The sequence below is a fragment of the Lissotriton helveticus genome, chromosome 4_1 (assembly GCF_964261635.1).
Source record: "Lissotriton helveticus chromosome 4_1, aLisHel1.1, whole genome shotgun sequence".
Lineage (NCBI taxonomy): Eukaryota > Metazoa > Chordata > Amphibia > Caudata > Salamandridae > Lissotriton > Lissotriton helveticus.
The window spans coordinates 2,030,338,631-2,030,362,482 of record NC_136063.1 but is presented as its reverse complement, the minus strand read 5'-3'; the positions used below and the strand labels follow the sequence as shown (position 1 = coordinate 2,030,362,482).

Sequence of the window (23,852 nt, the reverse complement as noted above, 5' to 3'; positions counted from 1 at the left end):
AATTGTGTTTCTGTTGGTATGGGCATGTCCCCTGCATGACTTGTGGGCATGAGTCTCTGCCATTGATAAAACAGCTTGCAGGATTCTATCCAGTTTTGCAGTTTTGTTTTGGTCTTAGCACACAAGATAATCATGCATGTGTACTGAGAGCCACTCCAGCTAGGTACTGTAAACTGCAGTGACCAAGAAGGGGTAGGTGTAGTCTAGAGGGATGCACCAAACATGCTTTCCATAGAGGCTGGCCTTACTGACTCTCTCCTCACCATGTTGCAAGGTATAGCATGTATTGTTAGTAAGGCAAGAACTTTTCCTGAATCTTTCAGAGACGAGTGACAACAGGGCCCTATACTACATCCCTGTTTGCGTTAGTGTAATGCGCGCCTTTGCTTGCGTACAAACCTTCCGTGCATGGCAGAAGTATACAAGGACTTGTGTGCCATGTTGACCTATCTACAGGGAGGAGTCCATTTTGACTTCACTTTGAGGGTACTGTATACAAAATGGAAGATGAAGGTCAACCTAACCTTTTGGTTGATAATAAAATCACTAGGTATGGGAGGACGGAAGTGCAAGGATGTTGGAGTGACATGTCCTACCTTTTGTTCCACAATAGGTGGTACAGACCAAAGGTAAATGATTGGCAAGTGTGAAGGCTGCCCAGTCCTTTATGTGACTATGTTGTGGGTGGCCTTGAGATAGAGCTTCCCAAAAACATGCTTCTTCATGTTATAAACTTGAGCCAATGCTCAAATGCTGGAACTTTCTAGAAAACATTTATGGGAAGAGACCCAGAAAAAAAAACAGATGTCTGGAAAGAGGGGCTCAGTAATTCAGTATTTGTGATTACCAAAGCAGGTCACACCACTAGGGTGCAGAAGGAAGTATATGATACAAGCTGGAGTCTCTGACTAACAGTTTTGCAAAGGGGTGTGGGACCAAACTCCGTAGAAGACTGCAACCCACTGCTGAGTATCTGCCTTGGAAAGAGGACTGCTGAGCTAAGAAATGGGAAATGAAAAGGCCTCTACAGGAGAAACTCAAAGAGAGCTCCCTGCTGTAGGACCTCCTTGTGAACTGCGTGCTGAAATGCTGGAAGGCCTATCAGAGGAGAGTGCCTAGAGTAGCTGAGGTGTGCAGTAGTTGCACAAGTATAGTGGTTGGCCGTGGGAGAACTGTGGCAGGGAGCTTGTGTCCTCTGCAGTAACATACTGTGGAAGAAGAGAAGCGTGGAGCCGGTGGGACCAATTCACAGCCTGTGCTGCCAACATTGTTGAGTACCAGCATGGCTGTGTTGCTTCATCATGCACCTACCTCTGCTGAGTATACCACTGTCCCCTAGTGTGGCTATCCCTCTTGATGCTGTACCTGCCTGTACTGTTGACATTGTGGCTCCTTGCTGTTGTGTCGCTTCATTGTGTACCTGTCAGTACTGCTGATATTGTGGTTCCCCACGCACAGTTGCCCTGCTTTATTGTGTACCTGTCAGTACTGCTGATATTGTGGTGCCCCAGCACAGTTGCCCTGCTTCATTGTACCACTGCTCGTGATGCTCACCATTTTTAGACCTCATACGGTGGACCCACATCCCCATGAGAGTACCCTTGGTGGGAGCCCGCATCTAAAATTACCTACGCAGAGGGGCACCTCCGTTCTCAGAATCCTGAATGTATGTACACTTGTGCCTGCCAATCTGACCTGTATGGCCTTACTGCTTGCCTGGACTCTCATGAAGGCGCCCAAGAAGAGTGGCAGAGCCAGAACTGAAGCCTGCAAAGACCAATTAAGTGCCTATAGAAGCTTAACCGCATTGGCAGCCCATCCATTTAAAGCTGTGACTGCTCTGCTGGCGAAGCCGACTGAACAAGGGAAGGGGAGGACAGAACTTTCTGAACCATGATACCAAAGAATGACCAGTTCATCCCCAGTTTGTGGGGCGAGTGATAGACTGAACCATATTCGTGTGAAGCTTAAACCCATAATACCCCATTCATGCCCTTTGACTCCTGAAAGAGTATAGCTCTTTATGGTAGTGATACCGCTATAGAATAGCCTTTCATACTTGTGCCTGTAATCCATGAACATCCTGCGTAGCACCAGGGTCTTGTAAGAATATCATAATTATCTTTAATAAGATCACGTTTTGACTGGACATTGTAAATATTGGTCGGGTATTATGTGCATTATTGAGTCTCTAACCCTGCAAAACCTCCAGGAGTAAGCCTTGGACTGCTTGCCTACATTTACCGAGGTGAGTCAAGTGGTAAAGGGGGGTGGGGGTGTGGGGGGGTTGGTGGATGAGGTTTGCAGGGCTATAGCAGGTAAGTTACAGGGATAACAGTGGTAAACACCCATCACCCCATAGTTGTAGCCTAGTAGCCCCTGTGCACATATTATGTTGGGAGATTTATGATATTTTATGCTATGTTATGCTATGCTATGTTATGTTATGTTATGTTATGTATATTTGTATTGTATACCTGTATATTTGCAATCCCTGAATTGGGTCAGACAGTGCCTCTTCCAGTTTCTCTGCCAACCCTATCAATGAATTGAATTTTGATTTTGATTTTTTTAATGGAAAGTTTGATATCTCCATATATCATAAAACTATAGTTATATTCTTGTCATTTCTGATGTCACGGACTGTATATTAATAAATCAGATTACAGCAATCTATGTGGTATGCCCAACTCTAAATTATGCTCATTTGCCTATGGGAAGGATATGCATTTCATTTTCTAGAGCACAAGTTCAGTCAGATTTCCTACAATTAAATCCATTAATTAAATATACTTCAAGGACTCTATCTTTACGAGTTTGTTGACAATAATTATATATGAATCTTTTTTACAGAATGAAAATCTGAGGTCCAGCAGAGATATACACCATAGCAGTTCTCTCTCTGACATGGTTATTAGTCCTGTGAGCCCTGGACAGGATGACGTGTTCTGGAATTACCTACACAATGAGGAGCAACCTCCCAAGGTATTACTAAAGTTGACTGAACCATAAAGTTGGAGAGTTATAGCTTAAAGGGACCATCCAGTGAAAACAAGTTTCCCTAATCATGCATCATCAACAACCACAAACCGTATGAGTTCTAGAATGTCCCTTTGTTTGATGATGTCTGTTTGGGTTGTAAAACCAAATGTGATATCATTCACTAGATGGTCCCTTTACACATCTGTAAAAGCAGATTACAATTGGACCCAGAACTATCATGGCTGCCCAGAGAGTTTTGATTTTACAAGATAGAGAAATGTGAAATGAGCGGAGACTATGGAACAAACCTACTATCCTGATCTGGGCCTTATAGCATTTGTGTGTAAGAATATGTGCATGTTGGTATCACATTTGGGATAAGTGACAGGGCATATGTTCTACTAAGTACTTGGATTCAGATGAAAACCACACAAGGGCTTCTTCCAAATGACATTTCTTAATACGGTAAGTAATATATTGGTATTACTACTTCATGTGCTCTTAAACACCTTTGTGAATTGACCCAAAAATGTCTAAAATGGGAATACAATTCCAATATTCAGGAAGTTGTCATATGTAATTAGCACAGATGGAAAGGTCTCTGTTCTCTTTGTCCTTTTACGAATAGGAAGTGGGACATTTCTGGGGCAGTTCACAAAGGGATTTATTAGTACCTTAAGTAGTACTCAGGTAGTGGTATTTAGCACACTCATAAATGCCATTGTGAATCAACCCCTTAGTAATAAATCCTAGGGCTTTATTGATTTTTCCTTTGTTTATATTCATGTACATATGTTTGCATTATTTGCAGGAAGAGATATGAAAGTGATCCCTGTGTAAACCTTGCCTGACTCTTTAAACTAGGTCTGGCTAACGGTTCATACGTTTGATATCATTATGAGTTACTGCTATTTATTTAATATGTAAACTAAGGCTCTAGGTGAGCACAAAAGGCTCTTGGTGAGGTCAAACAGAGATTCTCAGAAAAAGTGTGTCTGCTATAGTGATCTGCTGGATTCTTCTTAAGTGTGCTTTACAACCCAAACAGTGATATTTATGAACTCATTTCCCAGATCCTGAGTCACAGAAACAGGATTTTCTTATTACAAACTTACCTTAAGGTTATGGGAAATCTTCAGCTAGAAAATGCATAGCAAAGTGCCATTCACAGAAGAATAGACAGTGTAACTAGGGAAATCCCATAATGGTAACGTTTTGGGCATTCACAAACACTTCCACTGACTGTTTACATTCCATTTGCATATTTAGTCCTTCAAAAGGCCTGAGTAAGTGTATACAAGTATAGTATGAATGTAACACAAACACCTCCGACTTTCAAGGGGTAGTGTTAGAAACATATTGAAAAGTAATTCCCATGTAAGGTGAGGAAAAGTAGAAAAGAAAAATGTGCACATACCCTTGTCCCGCACTTTTTCACTTTTCTGCACTGTGGAAATTCTGCAAAAATGAATGTAGGGAAGGAAGAGTAGGCCTGAAAATGTACAGTTCTAAATCTCACGTTATAGGAATAAGGAAACCTATTAACATTTTAGCCATAAATGTTGAATACATTCCACTCCTTTCATGGTTCACTTTGTAAGCATAAGAAATATAATTAAAACCACATTATCTGATGTTGATATGATCAGCCTCAAACCTTTCCCTATGACAGCACTTAAAGAGAGCCACACTACTGTTGCTAATCATATATCCATTGACATATGCAGCACTTGGTTGCTCTCTAGCTAGGTCCATGCTATCTACGTAACAACACATAGCAGCGATGAATATTGAAAATAATCTCTTTTTACAGATAAAACAAGGTATAAAGTACCCCCTGCTGTTCACTACGATGATGTTGCAAGTCACAGAAGAGTACTGTGATCATTTATAGAAATGAGGCAGAGCTCCTTTATAAATTTATGGAAACTGATGGTGACTTCCAATATCCTTTTAACGTACAGCAGAGGGTATCTTAGTTCTTCCACTGCATTTAATTTATGGTAAGATTGATACCTCCAAATATAATACAATTATTGTTATATGCCTGTCATTTCTGTTGTCACTGACTGTATATTCATATTTATAAACCAAATTACAGTAATGTCTGTAAGATATCTTCCCACAAACTGCTTAAATCCTTAATATCTTGCTATTTCATTTGAAAGAGACTGTATTGGAGCAGACAAAAATGAATAAAAAAAGAATATGCAGCGCAAAATGAAACACACCTAAAGCATTTAGTAATTATGTTGTAAAAAATATCAATATCAGGTTCATGTAAATCAGATTAAAAAAGGCTCTAACTCAGAATGTGTAGTATCATAAAGAGAGATTCTTTCTTTCCTGTAATGAACTGTAGCACACAAAGACGTAAACCTGTTGCCATAAATATGTAATCATCATCAATATCTTTATTCAATCTGATTAGGAATAGACCATAAAAATACATACAAATATTGCTCATAGCCATGATCATACGTAAAATTAAAAAATGATCTTACATTAAGAACAGTTGAAAAAGGATATCTATACTACTATAATAAAGGAAGAACTTTCAGCCTTTGAGGCGGGTAAACTCAAAACCACAGCGCCAATCCACACACCCGATACACCGTTGGAATTGTCAGGGTGTGTAGATGGTTATAGGCTATATAAATTAAAAAAAAAGTGATTAAAAAAATTTACAGCAAAAAAAAAGTAGTCCCTCCGAAGTAGCGCCGGCCGCGACGTGCTTGCTCACGTCAGGAGCGCGGGAGGAGCGGCGTCCAGGAGCGCGACGAGGAGCGGCGGACATGGCACGGGGGAGGAGCGGTGACGTGAGGAGCAGCGGACAGGCCATCGGCGGGGCGAGCAGCGGACAGGCTGGAGGAGCAGTGGCTGAGGTAAGGGAGCGGCGGACATGGCGCGGGGGAGGAGCGGTGACGTGAGGAGCAGCGGACAGGCCAGCGGCGGTGCAAGCAGCGGACAGGCGGGTGGAGCGGCGGCTCCGGTAAGGGGACCCATGTCGGGGCAGGCGGGGGTCGGGGCAGGCGGGGGACGGGCCGGGCGGGGGCCCGGGTGCTGCACAATGTCGGGGCGGGCGGGGATCGGGGAAGCCTGTTGCACCCGGACAAGATCGGGACGGGCTGCTAGTATATTTATAAACAGCTTTAAAATTCCACAATACATCAAATAACTATGCTTAAATTAAGCAAAAAGTGCAAGTCGTAATTACATTACATTCATATAGAAAGTGGCCGAGGTATGAAGAGAATGATGGGAAAGGAGAAAGAACAAAAACCTCACATCGGGTCCGTTATGCTATCCCACTATCCCCAAAAATACACCAAAACATCTCTACCCAACTCCATATACTAAACCACATTACACATATGATTGTAATAAATTATCCTATCACAGTTTTTTTTAGCCCTAATGGCTGCTTTCAAAAAAGGTGCTGACACGTAAACAGTTTCAGGTAAACTTAGGAATTGTAAGTGGAGGAGAGTTGGTCTACAGCGTGGGAAACCTAGCCTTCTTAGCAGAGTTGTCAGAAAGTGCTTTCATACTGAACTGTGCAATTTGTAAAAGAACATAAAGTGCAATAGTGATTGTGCAGAGTGGTTGTCACAGGGACAGGTGGATACTATGGTTCCCTCTGGATCCAAAATGTTTTTTTAAAAGTAAGCACCAATGAATTGACACTGCTCTGAAACAAAAGAGACGTGACCTCTCCCATCTTGACAAATCCAGAGATAAGTACAAGGGAAGTTCATCTGTATATAAAAGGCTACAGTAATGCAAAACTCAGGGTTTAGATAACTCATTTTTCAATCTTGTGTTTGCACAATAGTACTTAAATAATGTGTTCACCTACTCCTCAACATTTTTGGTAATACGACTGGGTTTAATGAACCAGGAGGATAAACCCAGCGATCCAAAAGTGTCCCGTATATAGCTCAATCAAGGTATGGAATAGGCTTTTTCCAACGTTAGGCTGTATTGTATATTGTCCTTACAAAGCTTAGCTGCTGAGTTCAACCAAATGCGAACCCATAGTAAAAGTGGCAACACCTGTATCTTATCCACTATAAATCCCTGGTTTAACTCGAAGTGGGTAATAAGACTAGAGGTGAACGGTGGTAAACTCAGCAACAGTTGCATAAAGCGGTTTTACTCGACCTGTAAAGAACAATATTTATTAAAACCCCAGACTTCTGCACAATAGGTAGCTGCATTAATTCACTGCGAGTTATATGCCTTCAGTAGCGGTAGCACAGTCCACCTAAAATCTGGTCTATTAACCACATCGGTGCTCGATGAGTTCCAGCCCTGTGCTGGAATATGCAAAAACCCATTATTCATGACGAGCTGGGCTCGTCATGAGCGTGTGAGCAGGCTACTGCATGACGAGCCCAGCTCGTCATGAGTGTGGAAGGGGTTAAGGTTACAGACTGTATTGGCGGTTTTGCATTGTTTTAGGCTAGCCTGGGCAAAATGTGAATTCCACTACCATTTTAAACTAAAGGTTAACCATAGATAACAAAAGTTATCAAAATTCGTCAATTCATGCCGGTTGATACCAATTTTGTTTAACCTTAATTTGCACAGACTACAAAACATGATCTGTGACTTAGTGTGGTTAGTTTTTATGTTCAGGTTTTGAATAAAAGAAGCAAAGCAGTCCACCTGATATCTCAGCGCATTTGAAGTGAGTAGGTGAGCTCACCATAAGAATTTAAGCGGACTCTGGCTGAGAGATCTGAATGTAGGGAGTGCAGAAAGTTTACCAGAGGACGGTCCTTTCCTTGATCCAGCAACTTTAGCCAAAGTTTGGTTCTGTTCACTGAATCAAAGGCGGTGGATAAATCCATAAAAGCTAAGTAAATAGGGGAGTGCCTTACCTTGGTATATTTAGAAGTTGTCAGAGCCAGGTTCTAGCATTGTTGATTAGATTCCTAATTTCAGGCAGAAACCAAAGTGAAAGGGAGAGAGTAAATCCTTGTCAGCTGTCCATTTGACCAAACGGTCATAAATTACTCTTCCGATGATTTTGATAGTGCTATTGATAAGTGAATTATGTTGATAGCACTTTAGCGACATACAATCCCCCTTTTTAAATATAGGCACAATTATTGCAGTAGTCCATGAAGGAGGAATATTAACTGATAAGCAGATATTAAATGTATTAGTGATAAGGGGACCACTTACATAAGTCATGAAATTCAACAGGCTCATAGGTACCCCGTCTGGGTCAGGTGCTATGGCCAACTCCACTTCCTACAACGTTAATAAAAGTGGGGGAGGAAGTTCTGCAGTCTATTGCACAGAACAGCTGACATAATTGAGATGTTCTCAATATAATAGATAGAAGCAAAGAGGGTAAACCAGTCCGTGCCCAAGATACTGTTTTGTATGAGAGGGTTGGTAGGGGAGTCCCTAGATCTAATTTGTTTTCTTAAGTTTCAAAATGATTTGCTGTCCTTTCCTCTGGAAGCAAGTTCCAAAAGCTCCCGGTCTTGTTTGAGTACTTCCCTCTTCCTATTTGTGAGTGAGATTTTATACTAAGTACTTACCAGGGAGATTTCACTCCTTATCTTGGGGTATGCGTTTAGTACTTTCCTCAGCTTTCGGTTTGCCTGGGAACAGGCCCAACCGAATCATCTCGGGTCTGCGTTTGATTTACGGATTGACTTGAACATGGACTCCATGATTGTGCATATAAGACGATTGTAATGTGAAGCCATCAAGTCTTATTCGTTCTGCGCTAGACATTAGAGGAATATATCTAAATATGACTTAAGTAAGACTGCTAATGAGTCTTTGGGATTTTTCAGGCGCAAAATTAATCTTAGACCATCCGAGGAACGTTGCGTAACAGAGACTAGATTACTATTACAGGCTAATCCCTTGATCTGTAAAAGCATAGAATTGCACAGGGCATTGTGATCACCTGACTCTGTGGTAAGGATCTCTCCTTTGGAAAACCAAGGTAAAAAATCTGTGCTTAGAAACATATATTCTATAAGAGAAGCCCCCCACCTTCTAAAGGACATTAACGTGTTACTAGTTTTGAGTAGATCAACCAAGCTGTGAGCTGTAAGATACTTAAGAAGCTCTGCCCCTTTGTATCCTGAGTATTGCAGTGTCCTACCATGTGAGTGTCTTGTGTGCTGAGACCCCCCACTAAGCTTTGCATTAAAATCACAGCAAAGGAAAAAGTGAACTTGAAAAGTACGGTTATCAGCCTTAGTTTGTAAGTGAGATATAAAATTAAACAGGCTGTTATAATGTAAACAAATAATGTTAATAAAATCATTACTGTAAAACTTTATCAAATAAAAAAGCATATTAGTCTTTGGGACGCAAATTATTAACAATAAAAAAGAAGAAGAGCCAGATTTAACCTGCGATGCCTTGACCTGGAGACTTAGCCTGACCCAAATGGCTAATCCGCCGAGTAGAAGGAATAGCAGGACTTGAGTAACAAGCGTAACCCTCAAAATGTGATGCAACAGTGAGCCAGGTCTCCTGCAGGAGGATTATATTGAACTTGGAAATAAATGCCTTCCAGACCTCGTTATTAATCTTCCCTTTAAGGCCAGTCATGTTCCAACTAAGAGCAGATAGAGTTCTATAGTGCGTGGGCAAAGTACAGAGTGTGTCTGCCATTGTCCTTATATAGGGGGTAGCCTTGGATGTTAATAGGGGTTTATCAATGGTAAATGTGATACATGCAGTAGCAGATGATAAGACTGATTTTGGGCAGGTAAGTCAATCCAAGTTGGAGAGTGCGTCAAATCTGTAGGATGTAGGTACAGAGCACAAAACAGTAGATGCATGCAGTGAAACCTGAACTAAAGCTGGTGCATTAGAAGATGGCGAACGTACTATGTTTGGCTGTTTGAAATTGCACATTATCGGCTTCATGGCAGGTGTTTGGACTTATGTCATGTGCGCTACGATTTAAAGAACAATTATGTGGGGACTGTTTAAAGTGGAAAGGAGGTCTATAGAAAAAAGCGAGCGGGCCAAGGTGAGGGAGGTACTTGGCAGAATACTGGGTCTAACATTAAAAGCAGATGAAATGCAAAGTTTGAAGAACTAAAATTTACCACAATACAATTTTCATGGGATTCCTGAGGGATTTGGCCCAACCCAGTCACATCTTTTTTTGTGCAAGATGTCTTTAGGATCAAGAAACGGCATACCTCTATTATGTCTATTATGTCATGCTAGCCAATCTAAGGTTTTATTGAAGAGTTGTTCAAGTTTGGCGCTAATCAAAACTCAATGAGGGTACCCCTCTCAGGACAGCCACATATGGGCATGCAGCTGGGGGAAGATTAATAACTGGCAAGTGTGTCTGTGGGTATGCTGGAATATGCTTTACCCACTGTGAAAAAGTAGGCAATTGGACTACTTTCTGACTGGCTAAAAATGTTTTGTTACGCAAGTGGTCTGTGTGAGTTGATGGATTGCTGAAAGCAAGCAGAGCCTGTGTTGATGAAATATGCTCTGCCAAAGATTCATCAAGTATATTTTTCACAGTACGATGCCTATTTGGAGAGCTAATTATAGTTCCTTTAGCAGGTCCTAAATGTTTGGAATCAAGGGCAGCCAAATTGGACTCAATAGTGTCCAGGCGTGAGACCGGAGGAGAAAATACAGTAATATTCGTTAAACACAGTTTCTCTGACAAAGTCTTTAGATGACTAGCCAAAAGATCATTGATGGAATTACTAATACAGGACTTGTATTCTTGTGGGAACAGGGATACAACTGGGTCTCCTGGACTTGAAAATGAAACAGTCATGGGCACAGTCTCAGACACTTGTAAAGTCACAGGAGGAGATGGAAGAGGGCTAACCATCTGCTTGCGTGTCTTGCTGCATTTACATCTTTGGTAATGTGGTATGCACGGACTTATTGTTTACAACATTAAAGATAGAGAAGGGAATGGCAATTCATTGTAAGTCCTTGGATAGTAGGAGAAGCAGCACCATTTAGGGGTAAAACTGTGGCCGTGTCCGGAGGAGCACGAGGGAACAGACCAGGTAAACCCCGGTTATTGTCGTCCAAATTTATGGAAAGCCGTTCTGGTCGGGCGACTTCGTTGCTGATGGCACTCACGGACTGCTCAATTATCTGATCAATTAAGGTAGGTTTTACTAGCGGAGATGAAACTGCACCACAGGAATCCACTTTTTCCTACCCATGATCAAGGCAGATGACTTGTATACTAAGTGCCCAAGAGAACAGCTGCAAGCCTACACAGACAAAAGTCCTGAAGCAAAGGGGGGACCACTATTTAGAATTATAAGTCATGAACAGTACCTCTCAGTTGTTGATTCAATTTCCAGGAGTAGCTTAACCCTTTCCATGCGCATGACGAGCTGAGCTCGTCATGAGTTGCACCGCTCGCATGCTCATGACGAGCTCAGCTCGTCATGTAACGCGGCTTTTCGCAAAAAGCCGCACAGCGCAAAAATAGCGGCCGCATGCATGCGGTTAATAACTTTGGCGGCTTCAGTACAAGTTGGAGAGGTAACAACAAAGTCCTCAGAGAGTGGGCCCAGCCCAGCCTCAAACGAGCGCAGACAGGCGCACACCGGAGTGTCCTTGGCCCAGGCTTTACCCGGGTGCGCCCGGGCACGTCCCGCACTGAAGGTCTCAGCTGGCGCCTTTAAGCATCTTGTTGGCTTGGAGGCCTCCCTCCAATCAGCAGTGGTGTAGGCTGGGGGACCTAGTCCCACCCCAGTGTGACAGAGAGCAGCAGAGTTAGGCATCAATCCGGCCCCAGAGGTGAGCAGCGCATCTCACGCTGCGGGAGTCAGCTGGCACCTTTGAGCGTCTTGTCAGCTTGGAGGCGCCTCCTCCTTCCGATCAGTGGTGGTGTAGGCTGGGGGACCTAGTTTCACCCCAGTGTGGCAGTTGGGCCACAATCCGGTTCGACAGGTGAGCAGCTTTTTACTCATCACAGTTATTTTTTTTTTTTTTAAATAGATGAGATGAACAAAAAGCAAATTCTCTTTTTCCTTGTTTAAACTGCAGTTGTAATTGTAATTGTGAAAGCAGACTCCAGGCTCTGCTTTCCCGTGCAGCTGCACCGCTCTTCTTCCTCCCCGTTTTTCTGAGTGCTTTCTCCTGCTTTTCCCTAGTTTTGAACTGCTTTCTCCAACGTTTCCACGCGTTTTTCTGATTGCTTTCTCCTGCTCCATTTTTTACTGCTTTCTCCTTCCTTTCCCCCTGTTTTTGAGTGCTTTCTCCTGCCCTTGCCCCGGTTTTTACTGTTTTCTTGGACCTTTGCTCCTGTTTTTCTTATTGCTTTCTCTTGCTTTTGCCTCGTTTTTTACTGCTTTCTCCTTCCTCTTCTCCATTTTTCTGAGTGCTTTCTCCTGCTTTTGCCTCTTTTTTCACTGCTTTCTTCATGAAACAGCTAACAACTCTAGCGCCTTTAGACCCTCATGGGTGATTTGCTGTGCTTTATAAATCCTGATTGATTGATTGATTGATAATTATGGTCTGTGACCTGCCTTTCACCTTGGCTCCTGGCAACAGGCATTTTGACATCACAATTCATTATTACAACTGAGCACGTACATAATTTTCCTATTATAGACTAGAGACGTCACAACGTAGTTATAATCAGGAAATTAGAGACTGTTATTTACAGGGAATGCAGGCTACCATTTATTATACAGACATTCATACTTTTTACAGCTGCATAACACTGTTTACACAATAGTGCAGAGAAGATGAACTGTACATGATGTACCACTACTGATAAGAGGAGCATTAAATTACGTTGTTCTGCAGAATTGCTACTAAAGACACGTAGTCCTGATTACACTGATCCTGAACTCTTGTATGGTATTATCACATCTGGGAGTACTGATACTAGGGTCTGTGTTATAAATGGGGTGAACTGTCCTCGTTTGCACCATGGTGCTCTTTCAACTAGGTGTGCCGGGTGCAAACAGGTACAGTGCACCCTATTACAGCTAAGGCAGCTGTGAACTCGGGGCTGCCTAGAGGGCGGCACCTTAGTGAAAGGGAAGTGGCAGATTAAAACAGCCACTCTGTTTTTCACTATGCAAGGGGCAACCTAGCCTCCTTTATAAAGGGGGGCAGAGAATCCCCTGCAGGTGGATTTTTACCTCTGTCTTTTTACCTCTCTGCCCATGTCCATAATGCAGCATGGGTGAAGAGGCAAAGTGTTTCCCTCATTTATATGGGGCCCCATCACCATGCAAATGAGAGAACTCCCTGTTACAGTTGCATCAGAACCATATGTGTGCAGGCACAATCTGTATTACAGAAGGGGCCGCAACAGCACTTACAGCCCCTTCTGCAATAACCAAGGTGGAACAGAAAGCAGCCACACCCACCTGTGGGCTTAAATGGGCCATCATATGTAAGCTCCTGAGAAATGGAGAACACCATGGGCCTCATTTATGACAAATGACGCATCGCTGCGTGAAAGCAGCGATGCGTCACTACTCAGTGCGCACTCCTTGCGACATGATTGATGCATCATATTTATAATATGACGCATCATGTCGCAGGAGTTACAGATACGTCAGTATTTCTGACGTATCTGTAGGCGCAAAGTGACGCATTGCTGGGGTGTGTCACAAAAGTGACGCAACTCCAGCAATGTGTACTTTCACATGGGCACGTCCCATGTTGTTAGTGCCTGTGTCAGTCTTACGCCTGCCATGAAGCAGGCGCAAGATTTTGACGCATTAGCGACCCAGTAATGGCGCCGTGAAATCTTATAGATTTCACTGTGTCACTTCCATGACCCTTTCTTGCGTCAAAACGCCCTCCTTGCATACATTATACCTGTGGTATAATGTGGCGCAGGGGTTTACAAAGTGACGCATCTTCCTAGATGCGTCACTTTGTAAATATGGCGCAACAAGGCGCATTTTTTACGCCGCTGGTGCGTCACAAAAAGTGACACACCGGCGGCGTAAAAATGACGCACAACCTCATAAATGAGGCCTCATGTGCCTTGTAATCCTTTGTGACTTGTTCCCAGCCAATTTGGGATTTTGAAATCAGGCCCTTAACGTTAAATAACAACCCCATAACACTTCCATTCTCAATGAGAGGCACCGTTTTTGCCCAGTAACAAGCTATGGACTGGATTAAAAAAGACTGTTCTACGAGTAGGTGTGACTCACTCTTGTAGTACTTTTGGTAATCTAGAACACCTGGTTTACTGTTTAATCTCAGTCACGAGTACTCCTGGAGATCAGGAGTATGCCAGTAGTACTACAAAGTAAGATACAGCAAAGTCTCTTCGACTCAGAACCAATGAGTTCAATTTACTTTTATGCTACCGACAATTGACAAATGGTACATTTGATTGTGCCTGAGCATTACTAAAAGTTGTTTAATAATTGGAAATGTTGCTCTTAATATAATGCCACTGCCTATTTAACTCCAGGAAAAAGAAGGGATTATTGTGACGAGATATAAATATACCTACACATGACACGGTGGTAGGTCGTTCTCAATCTGATCTGCAACGAGGTTTCTGGGAATTTCAAAGCCTCCTGCAAAGAATGATTGTATTCCTCCAGTTTTAAATAGCATGTATTTTGTAGCACTTGTAGTCCATTTACTGATTGTACATAGAAAGAAGCGGAGTGGCAGAGGCCTTTTACATCACTCTACACAGTGATTACTGGACCTATTATAATAACAATAATTTACATTGTAAAAGCGTTTATAATATACTGTGAAATGACTAAAGGGCACAGAAGATGGAGGCTGCTGTGGGTGATGTGCAGGCTGGTATTAGAACCCACTTGCTGTCTAGAAAACAACACCTCGTGGAAATAAAGTGATTTTCCTGTCGAAGGAGCAGAGATTGTTAGTGTCAGCTGAGTACTTTAACCCGAGGGCTTTCTCAGAACTTTCTGCTAACCACATGATTAGGCCCTGTCTTCAGCAATCTTCGGAGGGAGACATAGGGCAGGGTAGGCCACTGCTTATTTTCACATCCGTAAAAAAATAACATTGGGATTAAAGCCTGGAAGGAGCTAAAAAATGTTGTCTGTCCTGGGGGAAATAATTGATAACTAGTTACAAATGGTTTCTACGGGATCCATTTGTAAATTGAGCTATATATGTCTCAGTGAAAATGGGAATCTCATAGTTAAATTAAAATAATGACTGAAAACCTGTTGACATTAATAGGCAGCTCCAATAAGCAAAATGAGCAATTCACATACACACAGATTTTGGACTTGAAGAGTATTTACAAGGGGGGTGGTTCCCCCCCGCTCTTATCTGCGGCTGTGGTGGAGCGGCTGTCCCATGGATCTCCAGCACCCCGCCTCCACCGCTCTTGCGGGCGGTACAGAGTCTAGCTACGCCACTGCTCGTTGATTTCATGTATACTCCCACAGCCCTAAACCTGCTTGCTAGCACACACTCCATAGGACCTAAAAGTGGTGGAAATCTTCATGTGTGCTTTACTTTCTTCTCTTAGTTTCTCCACTTCAAAAATGTTTTCCAACAATGAGAAATGTTGTACTTAAATTTGGGACCAGCCTGGCCATTCTGCCATGCTGGCAGTTTTCTGGCCCGCTGCAGGCTAGGGGTTGCAGTCAGAGCAGGGCTGCCATGACTCATACCTCCCTGCATGAGTACATTCTAGTTGCTGTCTCCTGCTCTGGGAGACTGAAAAAAAATTGCCAGGCTCATTTGGTTTAGTGAGTTTAGGTTTTTTTCACACTTATTTTGCACACTTGCTCCAATTATTTTTCCCCACATATAGGTGAAAAAGTTGGGGTCGTTTACATCTACCCACAAACTGTGTATGTGTTCACAACCTTCCCAGTGGTCACCGACTGCACCCCATAACAGGAACACGCATTTCACCAACCCTATCCCTATAATAACGACTGCAGAAAATCCGTTTTCCACAGCGATAAATTCCATTTGTTCCTGCATACGTTCAAGTGTCCCGATTATGTGAATTAGGATCTGCTGTTGTCCACAGATTGCACTTTTTCATACCTAAATTGAGCACACAACGTTTTGTGATTTGGAACTTATTTGTTGAAAATCAAATACTGGATCCATTAGAAAACAATTCAACAGGTCAATTTAAATTTGGGCAATGCAATCTATTATCCCATAGTAAAAAATATATAGTTAATGTATAGGTATAATGACTTGGGATCCCCTTGCTTTTTGTCTAGCCTTTGCGCATACATTTCAGTAGTAATGATTTCCAGATTTGAACAATTACACTGTTTATTAGAACATTGGAATGTTGGGAGCTCCATTGAAAACAATGGAGTGCTCTGGGCTTATAATTATTTACAACAAGGGGTGGTGAGGGACAGAGTCTCTGAATTAAGCAGAATACTCACTGCACCATCAGGATTCAAGCAAGCCGGGCCGAAGACGGCTGTAATGCCAGAAACCGGTCCCCGGAAGCTTGTTTCCTTTCTGGTAAAGAATTGGCTGTGTAGTTTGGTCTGCCCTGTTCCCATGACGCACTGGGCCAGGGACAGACTAATTTGCATGTAGCCAGGTTCTGAGCTGGGATGGTGCAGTGAGCTAAAAAACGGTGATGGATCAAGCCCATATCTGTTGACTGTGTAGGAGTGTCTTGCTTAATTCAGATACTCTGTCCATCACCACCCCCTTTTTGAATCGTGTTGGCCACCACAAGTGTGGAAGGGTATACTCAGATGTGAGTCCCTTGCTCACTGCACCATCAGGATTCAAGCAAGCCGGGCCGAAGACGGCTGTAATGCCAGAAACCGGTCCCCGGAAGCTTGTTTCCTTTCTGGTAAAGAATTGGCTGTGTAGTTTGGTCTGCCCTGTTCCCATGATGCACTGGGCCAGGGACAGACTAATTTGCATGTAGCCAGGTTCTGAGCTGGGATGGTGCAGTGAGCTAAAAAACGGTGATGGATCAAGCCCTGATCTGTTGACTGGGTAGGAGTGTCTTGCTTAATTCAGATACTCTGTCCATCACCACCCCCTTTTTGAATCGTGTTGGCCACCACAAGTGTGGAAGGGTATACTCAGATGTGAGTCCCTTGCTCACTGCACCATCAGGATTCAAGCAAGCCGGGCCGAAGACGGCTGTAATGCCAGAAACCGGTCCCCGGAAGCTTGTTTCCTTTCTGGTAAAGAATTGGCTGTGTAGTTTGGTCTGCCCTGTTCCCATGATGCACTGGGCCAGGGACAGACTAATTTGCATGTAGCCAGGTTCTGAGCTGGGATGGTGCAGTGAGCTAAAAAACGGTGATGGATCAAGCCCTGATCTGTTGACTGGGTAGGAGTGTCTTGCTTAATTCAGATACTCTGTCCATCACCACCCCCTTTTTGAATCGTCTGGGCTTATAATGGCTGGTATAAGCCTGGAGCACCAACATTCCAATGCTTCTTTGTTCACAGCTCTGTCTGCGAACAAAGTTTTCAGGGAACCTGAGGGGATTCCAATCCCCTCACGCTCCCAAAATGCTTTGTTTTTTTTTGTTAGAACATTCTGTCCTCTAGTGACAGAATGTTCTAATAGCCTTATAGCCCTACGTAGATGGGCTATACCGCTATTAAAGTCCCTCTCCCTTGTTAAAGGCCCTCGCCTTCGGCTCGGGGCCTTTAACACTGGAGAGGGCCTTCAATAGCCGGTATAGCCATCTACGGCGGGCTATAAGGCTAAAGTAGCATGATATGACAGATCCTTGATCTCTCTACTTGTGTGCTGCATGAACCTGTGTTCTTGAAGTCGCTGATAGAACTCTCTGCTTCAATCCTTAAGGTTCCCCAAAGAACAACCTCCAAGTTCTATAGCAAGGATCACCCAGGCCATCGCCGAAGCCCGTCAAGGTGAGTTCTGTCATGGTTTGCGCTAACCTGATCTTGATTTATTTACAGGGGGAAAGCAGAGGCCAGCGCATTAAATTCACAACTCCAACTTCAGTAGCTGTGCTGTTGACACATCATCAAACTTCATTTCGTGGCATTTACTGTGCTTTCCTTTCAGCAGCAAGCTTCACAGCTCCTCAACGCAGCCTGCTGAGCTTTCAGCCTTTGGCACGAGCGGCGGATGTCAGCCTTGAGCCCTTAGGTTCTCCTGAAATCTGTGCAGTAATAAAACCATTGACTGACCATGTCTATGTCAACAACACCCGAGGCATCCAACAGCTTCACAATGATCACAGAAAGTGTGATGAAGGCGTTCTGCCCAGCGACCAATATCGCTTCTGTCTGCCTGGTCAAAACAGGCTTCTAGGATGCAGGAAAAGATCCTTTCACAAATAAGGAATGCTCACAATGGAGAGGAAACATAGCTCCAAAGTTGTTTATAGTAGATATGTTTATCAAGAGACCCCAGCACATTCTTAGTGCCAACTACAGTACTCATGCTTATGAGTTTCTGGGCATAGACATGCATAGACTTGCATGATGCTTGCATAGCTGTGTGATTAAAGACCCTGGTACAGCTTCGCAAAACCATGATACCTTAGGCTCAGCTTAGATGAGTAAAAGGCTTCATTTACGAGTGCAAGTGGAGAACAGCGTTTACAACGCAACTTTTACCACGCAGAACCTTTACCACGCAACTTTTACAACGCAAGTCTTTACGACTTGCGCTGGGGGGTGCTGTAGGATAGGGAATAGTTTAATTTACTATCCAAAACCTTCCCTACTATCCATGGGGACTGGAGTTGGAATAGTAAATTAAACTATTCACTATCCAGCGCCCCCAACGCAAGTCGTTGTAACGACTTGCGTTGTAAAACCTGCGTGGTAAAGGCATGCGTAGTAACGACATACATCCGTGCAAGTTGGCATTTTCAGTTCACAAAACATGAATTGTCACGCAGAAATGAATGAAGCATCATTTTCTGTGAGTAAATTTGTTCCCAAGGAGGTGGAGTGAGGTGCTACGGCGGGATTCCCAGGATAACATGTGCACACCAGCAAATGTGTGTGTTTTGTGGGTATTCCCAAACTTTTGTCAGTTCATTTGTACTCTTGAAAAAGAAATTCAGGGCCGAATATACCTAGAGACTGGTCGCCAAACATAGGTGTAAATTGCGCATTGACTTATTGCGACCTGCCTCTCATTTTGTCTTCTGGGACACTGCCTGCTCCCCCAAGTATCACCAGATGCGATCCACAGAGAGGAAGGCGTTCTCTTTCTGAATCAGTTACCACTTTCTGGTGATGTGAGAAAAAGGTTGTCTCCATGGAGAAAATATTTCCCTGTGGATAAAAATAACAAACCGACAAGTATATAAATACATTTGGTAATAATTTTCGTATGTTTAATTGTTGTCTATATTTAATTTAGAATGTATAACTGGTTACATTTGTGCGTATTATGGAAAGATGTGATTGCCACAGCTTTCCAGGATTAGTTACACATCATTTGTTGATAATTCCAAAATTTGTTAAATCTATGACCAAGGGTTTATAGCTTTTGGTGCACATCTGCAATTTTATTCATATTTCATGCGACTAACTACAACCTCTCCAGAGCTTTATAAACAGATATATAGGTACTTTTCCAAATCTCTGTGTGGTAGACTCATTTAGGATCAGAATTGTTTCTCTGCAATGGATTTCTACTTCCATCATAGGGCAGATGAACCTCCAAGGTATGTGCTAGTACTCCGCTCATCATTATTTGCATATGGCAATGCACACTCTTAAACAACACGGTGGGTGGGGGCCTTAGGGAATATTTAGAGACCAAGCATAGACACATTCCCTAAAAATATTGTGACACACATAAGAATGTCTACGGGTCTAAATAGAACAAAACCCTTTACCTCATATGATGCAAAATGAGTAACTATACCAAATAAAGATCTGAAAAAATCATCTAATCCTGACATACCCCTAAAAGATAAGGATACCCATCAGTCACCACTTGATACCGCCCTTCATCATTTGTGACTCCTTATGAACCTTACTCTCTGAGATATGAGTGATGGATGAGGACTGGATGGAATGTCCTCCATCAACAGATAGCTCACTATGTGGTCCTTGTGATGTTAGCTTATCGTCTCAACTAGTAGGTGACAGAATTGCAGTGCATGTGAATGTGAAAAAAAGTGTGTTAAAATTGGGTGAATGAGCAACAATTCTTTTATTATTTCGCTCAATTCGTCAATATTAAAAACAAAGCAACAAGGCGCAGTTTTCAACAAATAACTGCTCAGATGGTATATAGGTCGACATGTTTCAGCAATATAATGGACCTAATAGTCCTTGCCTTCATCAGGACCAAAGTATTTGTGCTACTGCAAATGTGCAAAAGAATGTGAATAAACAGTGAATAATGAAAAAAAGGAATGTGGTCACCTGAAATCCTAGGTGTCTGTTTCTTTCCTGCGAGTGGACAATTTTTTGTCACTATTGTGCAAGAGAAATGAGCCTCACCTCACCTGGCAGCGGCTCAGGGAGAGGAAGCACCGCTCTATCTGTCAGTACTTCACGCCGGCTTCCAAGCCGACTGTTGTGAAGTACCGACAGAAAGAGCGGTGCCTCGGGCCCGAACGGAATCCTCATAGAGCTGTATAAACTCAATCCGAATAGGTTAGCACCGTTTCTTCGTGCCATGTTTGTTGAGAGCAAGGAGAAGGGTCAGCTCCCATAGATCAACGAGTAGCAAATATTGTTGTTATTCACAAAGATGGTAAGCCCAAGACACTGTGCTCCTCTTGCCCGCTAATCTCGCTATTAAACGCCGAGCCTAAGGTGCTGGCAAAACTACTGGCGACCAGGCTAGCCAAGGTCATTACCACTTTGATCCACCCAGATCAGTCTGGCTTCATGCCGCGCCGGAATACGGCCCTTAACCTACGGAGGCTGCACGGGATTCTGGGAGGCGCCTCGAAGATACACGAACCAGCGGTCCTGTTGTCAATAGATGCAACCATGGCCTTCGATAGGGTTGAGTGGCCCTACCTATTTGCAGCAGTCTTGGGGAAGATGGGTATCAGCCGCGAGTTTATAGGCTTGGTCCGTCTCTTGTATATGGGTCCCCTTGCCAGAGTTGTGGTGAATAACTTCAAATCCTCTGACTTCTCTCTGAATAGAGGCACACGACAGGGGTGTCCTCTGTCCCCACCACTGTTTGCACTGGCGCTCGAGCCGCTGGCGGCGTGGGTCCGTTGGGACCGATCGATTAGAGGGCCGCGTTGGATGCCAGAGTGGGAAGACAAGATCTCGCTGTACGCAGATGATATTCTGCTTTATCTCACTACTCCCAGGGACTCTCTGATCAGTTTTCTGGATGTCCTGGCAATATTCAGGAGGTACTCTGGCTTCGCCATTATTTGGGCTAAGTCGGTGCTTTTCGTCCTCAGCGGAGACTCTCCGATCGTTCCGAGTTCCTGTCCACTACAAGTTGAGCCAGTGGGATTTCGGTACCTGGCATCTATGTGACCATGGACCCGAAGTTGAGATATGATAACAATCTGGGGCCCCCACTGGCCAGATTCCATAGGGATGTGGCAAGATAGAAGTCGTTGCCACTCTCCCTTTTGGGTCAAGCGGTGCTATTTCAAATGATGGCCCTTCCTCGCTTCCTATACGCGCTTCAAAATGCAATGGATCCGGTACTCTCCTCCTATTTTAAGGAAATAGAGTCCCTCCAACGGCAGCTACTATGGGAGGGCAGACCTTGTATCGCTTTTTCCAAGCTTACTCTACCCTGGTATGACGGAGGGATCGGCTTGCCGGACCTGCGGAAATACTACTGTGCCTCCCAACTAGCGGAGATAAACCACGCTGTCTACGGGTCTCCACTAGACCCCGGATACGCGATGGACCGTGGTCAGATGCTGGGGGGGGAGATTTCACAAGGGCTCTATATGCTAGGAACGGCCAGTTTCCCCTTGTCGGGCCGCCGGCGCATGCGGTACAAGTGTGGCATGCTGCTACTCGATACCTTAAGTGGGATGGAAAACTTACTCTGGCGACCCCGTTGTGGAATTCGCAGAGATCGGGTAGCCTGTGGAAAACGAAGGACATTTGGGGGAAGGATGAGATCCTTACGTTCGAAGCTCTCCAGGAAAAATACCATCTGCAGGAGAGCGAGCGTTACCGATACCTCCAGGTCAGACATTCCCTACTTGCAAATATCCCCAGAGACACTACGCCTCCTGAGGCCTCCCCCTTGGAGGACCGGGTCTTGGACGGTCATCTCCCCGAAAAGACTATTTCATTAATATATAAAAAACTGATCAATCATATGGGGGATCCGCTTGTGACTATCAGGGAGCAGTGGGGCACTGATGGCTTAGTGTTGGATGATGAGGACTGGAGGGAGGCAGTCTCCTAACCGAAAGTAGTAGCCATCCAAATGAGACTTAGGCTGGTGCAATTGAAGATCCTCCACCGGTCTTATGCCACGGGGCCTCGACTGGTGCACATGGGTCTGGCGGAGAGTGGGGAGTGTCGGAGGAGGAGCGGGGAGACCGGAACATTCATGCATATCTTGTGGCACTGCACTGAAATACAGGACTAATGGGTCAAAATCCATGACAAGATACAAGAGGTATTAGGGGTGGAGTTGGCGCTGGAGATCCGACGATGTGTCCTGAATGTCTGGGAACCTATGGACCTGAACTCATATGGGAAACAATGGGTGACCCTGGCGTGCATGATTGCTAAGCGTAATATTGCTCAGTTGTGGGGCGCCAGCCAAGCGCCCCAGATTGGGAAGTGGATGGAGGATTTAGACTGGTGCATGTACAGGGAGAGGTCAGTATACGTTGGCAGGGGCTGTCCCGGGAAGTGAGTGACGGTTTGGGGCACTTGGAATAGTTACAGAGGGGATATCTGCATTCCTCCAGATGTTAGAGAAGTTACAGTAGCGTTGGAGTCCCCGTGATCCCTGAATAGTATCCTATATGTATCAATTTGTAATATGGGAATGTATATTCAGCAAATGTGAAAGCAATGTATGTCAGAAGTGATAACATCAGTTTTGGAAACAGATAGAGAAATTACTATTCCACTCAAATGAATTATTATTAAAAATTGTCTGTACTGTAAAGTCCGAATTTAGATTATTATTCTGAAAAAGGTCACTTTTAGAAAGCTGACAAATTTCTAATCCAAATGAGCCTTTTTGCCTGTGCCCCGGGTAACATGACTGTGAATGGCTCTGCTGTGGTAGTTTCTCTATTCCTTCCATATACTGGACAAAAGGGCATTGGCTGTGAGGTAAAGTGTTTCTCTCCTGATCATGATGCTCTGGGAGGTTGTACTCAGCCTTCCTGAGCTGCAAAGGGTAGCCATGGGGCTTGCTCTATCCTTCCTGACTTCCAAGGCCTGCCTGCCCTGCCACTAACAAATGCAGCTCACACCTAGGCCTGCCTGCCCTTGGCCCAGTTTGTAGTCAAAACCAGGAAAGGGGGTGGTTAGGCAAAAGGGGCATCACTCACCCACAGGCTGGCACTGGGTATAAAAGTGGCACATTCAGAACCTCTTACCAGAACACTCCTGACTCTGTAGATGATTCAGAGGGACTGCTCTGCTGTCTGAAGAACACACCTAACAATGTGGAAGATTCAGAAGGACTGCCCTGCTGTCTGAAGAAGGAAGTATGGGCCAATTTGCCTTGATCTCAGGCTCCCCAAAGTGTTTCCATGGGTTGGTTGACTAACCTCCTGTTTGAGCTACAATTCACACTAAGTTTCGAGAGGTCTCCCTGTAACTGCCCAGCTGACCAGCACCTACTGGACCTGCCATAGCCCTACTGCTGAACTCTGCCAGATTGAGTTCAGAAGTGGCCCTCCAGTTCCTGGACCCTTTGCTGACATCAGAGAGAAATTCCCCTGCCTCAAAATGACAAGGTCCGAGAGCCAGGTGAAGATTCAAAGGTT

General features: G+C 44.0%; 1 protein-coding gene across 2 annotated transcripts in view; it reads left to right on the top strand.

Moving 5' to 3' along the window:
• The window catches only part of NRK (Nik related kinase), a 1,020,485-nt gene that overhangs the window by 663,773 nt on the left and 332,860 nt on the right, over positions 1-23,852 (top strand). For both annotated transcript variants that reach the window (XM_078688671.1, XM_078688672.1), the window contains 2 exons: positions 2,854-2,985; positions 17,765-17,832. In XM_078688671.1, coding sequence (XP_078544797.1) covers positions 2,854-2,985; positions 17,765-17,832 — 200 coding nt within the window. The remainder of the gene's footprint in view (positions 1-2,853; positions 2,986-17,764; positions 17,833-23,852) is intronic.